The 3,265-nt window shown below is 61.7% G+C and overlaps 1 protein-coding gene across 1 annotated transcript in view; it reads right to left on the reverse strand.

Moving 5' to 3' along the window:
* LOC113950376 (voltage-dependent N-type calcium channel subunit alpha-1B-like) overlaps window positions 1-2,819 on the reverse strand; it is a 162,088-nt gene extending 159,269 nt beyond the window's left edge. Inside the window, exon 1 of the mRNA XM_027650180.1 lies at window positions 2,173-2,819. Coding sequence (XP_027505981.1) covers window positions 2,173-2,432 — 260 coding nt within the window. The 5' untranslated portion in view covers window positions 2,433-2,819. The remainder of the gene's footprint in view (window positions 1-2,172) is intronic.
* Window positions 2,820-3,265: the final 446 nt, after the last annotated feature.

Genomic DNA, 3,265 nt, shown 5'->3' on the forward strand with positions numbered 1-3,265 from the left:
GAGAGACTCAGCACCACGGGGAGAGAGACTCAGCACCACGGGGAGAGAGACTCAGCACCACGGGGAGAGACTCAGCACCACGGGGAGAGACTCAGCACCACGGGGAGAGAGGATCAGCACCACGGGGAGAGGCTCAGCACCAGGGAGAGATCAGTCCAACACGGCGGGGAGCTCTGCTCAGCACCAGGGAGTATTTGTTCGGCACCACGGAGAGCTCGGCTCAGCACCGTGGAGAGCTCAGCCCAGCACGGCGGGGAGCTCAGCTCAGCACCAGGTTCAGCACTGTGGAGAGCTCGGCGTGGTACCAAGGACAGCACCGATTGGCACCGTGGAGAGCTCGGCTCAGCACCGCGGTCAGCTCAGCTCAGCACTGTGGAGAGCTCTGTTCAACATCACAGGGAGCTCAGCTCAGCACCGCGGGGAACTCGGTTCTAAACCGCAGAGAGCTCGGCTCGACACCTCGGAGAGCTCAGCTCAGCACCACACAGAGCTCGGTTCAGCGTCACAGAGAGCTCGGTTCAACACCTTGGAGAGCTCGGCTCAGCACCGCGGTCAGCTCAGCTCAGCACCGCGGAGAGCTCAGCTCTGCACCCCGCAAAGCTCAGCTCAGCACCGCGGAGAGCTCAGCTCTGCACCCCGCAAAGCTCAGCTCAGCACCGCGGAGAGTTCAGCTCTACACCCCATAAAGCTCGGTTCTATGCCCCGCAAAGCTCGGCTCAGCACCGCGGACAGCGCCCGGCCCCGCCCGCCCAGCGGCCCCGCGGGGAAGGGCCGGTGGCTCTGCCGGTCCCGGTGGCTCCTCCGGTCCCGGTGGTTCCTCCGGTCCCACCGGCTCCGCAGAGCCGTGGATCCCCTCCCCACACCCCCGGGAAAGACGCAGCCGAGTGGCCCAAGAGGCAGGGCAGGGACAGACTGCACCCGGCCTCGCGGGCAGGGCGATGCTCTGCCTGCCACCGGGGCTTTGGGGCTTGTTTATCCACGCTGGAATGCAGGGAAGGAGAAATGGAGCAGGAAGCACAGCAATCCCTGGGATTGTATAACGTGGACAGAAAGATCAATACGAGTGTGTGCGTTCAGAGAGAAGGGAAGTGCGTTCGCTCCATGGGTGTATTTTTCCTGTGAGCCCCTCAGGAAGTGAAAACTGGGGAAGCCTAAAGAGGAGCTGGCCTCTGTGGCAACTGAAAGTGTTGCTAGGAGGCTGGGAGGAGGCCTGGCTGCCGTTAGCTGGGTATTAACAGGGGTGTGATATCAGATGAAAAGAAAGCAGCCGGCTCCCTTGAGACCCCCAGTGCGATGCACTCCTGTGCACACACACACATCAGCTACTCCCTGGTGGCCTCAAACACTCTGCTCCCCTTTGCTCATGGCTTACAACCAGCATTCCCAGCAAAGCCCCCTCCTGAGGATTGTCACTCGGCCCGGGAGCTGGGGCTCGGACAGAAAGCATCTATCCCTTTCACCACACAGTAGACAATCCCTCTCCCCACTTACTGCCTCCCTCTGCCTCAAGGCTTTGATAATATTATTTTTTTTAGTACAGCCTAAGCTTAGACCACGCACCTAATCAGAGTGCCATGATTCATGTTGATTCTAATGGATTCAGGTTTAGGGGATGTGCTAAACCTGAGATGCAATGATTGTATTCCTGGGATTTGCCAGGTACCTGGGCTATCAATGTCCCTACTATCAATGCAGTTTTAATGCTAAGGTGTCACCATTTTTATCCCTTCTGCTGTTCAGAGTGAGACAGAAGAGTTGGAAGGCTCCAAGATGGAAATAAGAATCAGGATTCACCAGCACGAACCTCACAGAACCCTTTGCAGCTGACTTAAAATTGTAGGTAATGTAAATCTACACATCCAGCTCACACCTAAAGACACACTGGCATGCACATATGTCTGACACACAGCCCTGGCATAAGGCACCCCCAAAACACCCTCTGCTGTGCCCACAGGAGGAGCTCCCTGTGATCCCCATGGACACGGCCGTGCGTTATGTCGGGCACAGGGATCCATGGCACACACACCCACCGCACACCCTGGCTCACACATGCACGTCTGCATCAGCCCCAGACACTCATCCTGCGCTGCCCAGAGGGGTCTCTTCCCCTCAGCCTCCCTCTCCCCCTCCCCACCTTCCTCCCGTGCCCGCACAGCCTCCCTGAAAGGATATGGCCATTCTGTTATTCGCTTGGCATATTTCCGTATAACATTATCTTCACTGAAGATGAAGAGGGATCTGTTGACTGTGAAGCAGTTCTGTTTGACAGGGATGGGGTTGTAGAGAGCCATAGTCCTGGCCCTCTGAGCCATCGACTGCTTATACATCCTTTGGCCGGCTTGGGGGCCACCTTGCCGGCTGCTCCCTCTTCCAGCCCCGGCCGGCCCTCCACCTCCATAGCGGGTCGGCAGATCATCCCCAAACCGAGCCATCCTCGCGGTGCACGGAGCCGGGCGCTACAATCCAAACTGGCAGCCGAGGCGAGAGGAAGACGCATCACAGCGCGCAGCACTTCTCCCTCCGGGGGCTTCAGTCGCGGGATCGGGATTGATGGCAGCAAAAATATATTGATGTGTTATAAAAAAAAATAAATAAAATAAAATAAAATAAAATAAAAATAAAAATCCCTTTCTCTTCCTCCACCCCCTGCGCTTCCCCCGCCGCGGTGGCTGCCCGGGGGTAGGAGGAAGGCACCGGGGCTCCGCTCACCTCCCCACACAGGTGCCGTCTCTCCGGCCCGACCTCATGGCCGGGGCGGCGGGGGGGGCGGCCGCGGTGGTCGCGGTGCCTTGGCTGGGCTGGGAAGGGGCTCTGCGCTGCTGCCGTGCCCGCCGCGGGAGCGCTCGCCGTGCCCAGCCCAGCCCAGCCCGGCACGGCTCCGGCACGGCCCGGCCCCGCCGCATGTGATGCCCGGAGCCAATGGGGCCGCCGCGGCTCCGCCCGCCCCAGTCACCGGCACCGGGGGGCGGGAGGAGGAGGATGGAGCCCGGCCCGGCCCGGCAGCCACCGCCCACCCCGGTAAATACGGCGGAGCCGCGGCTCCTCCCCGGGGGAAGGAGGGATGGACCCCTCCCGTGCCCCTGCGCAGCGCTCCGCGGGCGCGCAGAGCCCCGGCCGGGGGTGCTGCCGGCCGGGAAGGGGGTGCTGCCGGCCGGGAAGGGGGTGCTGCCGGCCGGGAAGGGGGTGCTGCCGGCCGGGAAGGGGGTGCTGCCGGCTGGAAAAGGGCGGGGGGTGCAGGCGAGGCAGCCCCCGCGCCTGCGCGCCC

The sequence above is a fragment of the Corapipo altera genome, unplaced genomic scaffold, assembly GCF_003945725.1.
Source record: "Corapipo altera isolate COAL_440 unplaced genomic scaffold, ASM394572v1 268, whole genome shotgun sequence".
NCBI lineage: Eukaryota > Metazoa > Chordata > Aves > Passeriformes > Pipridae > Corapipo > Corapipo altera.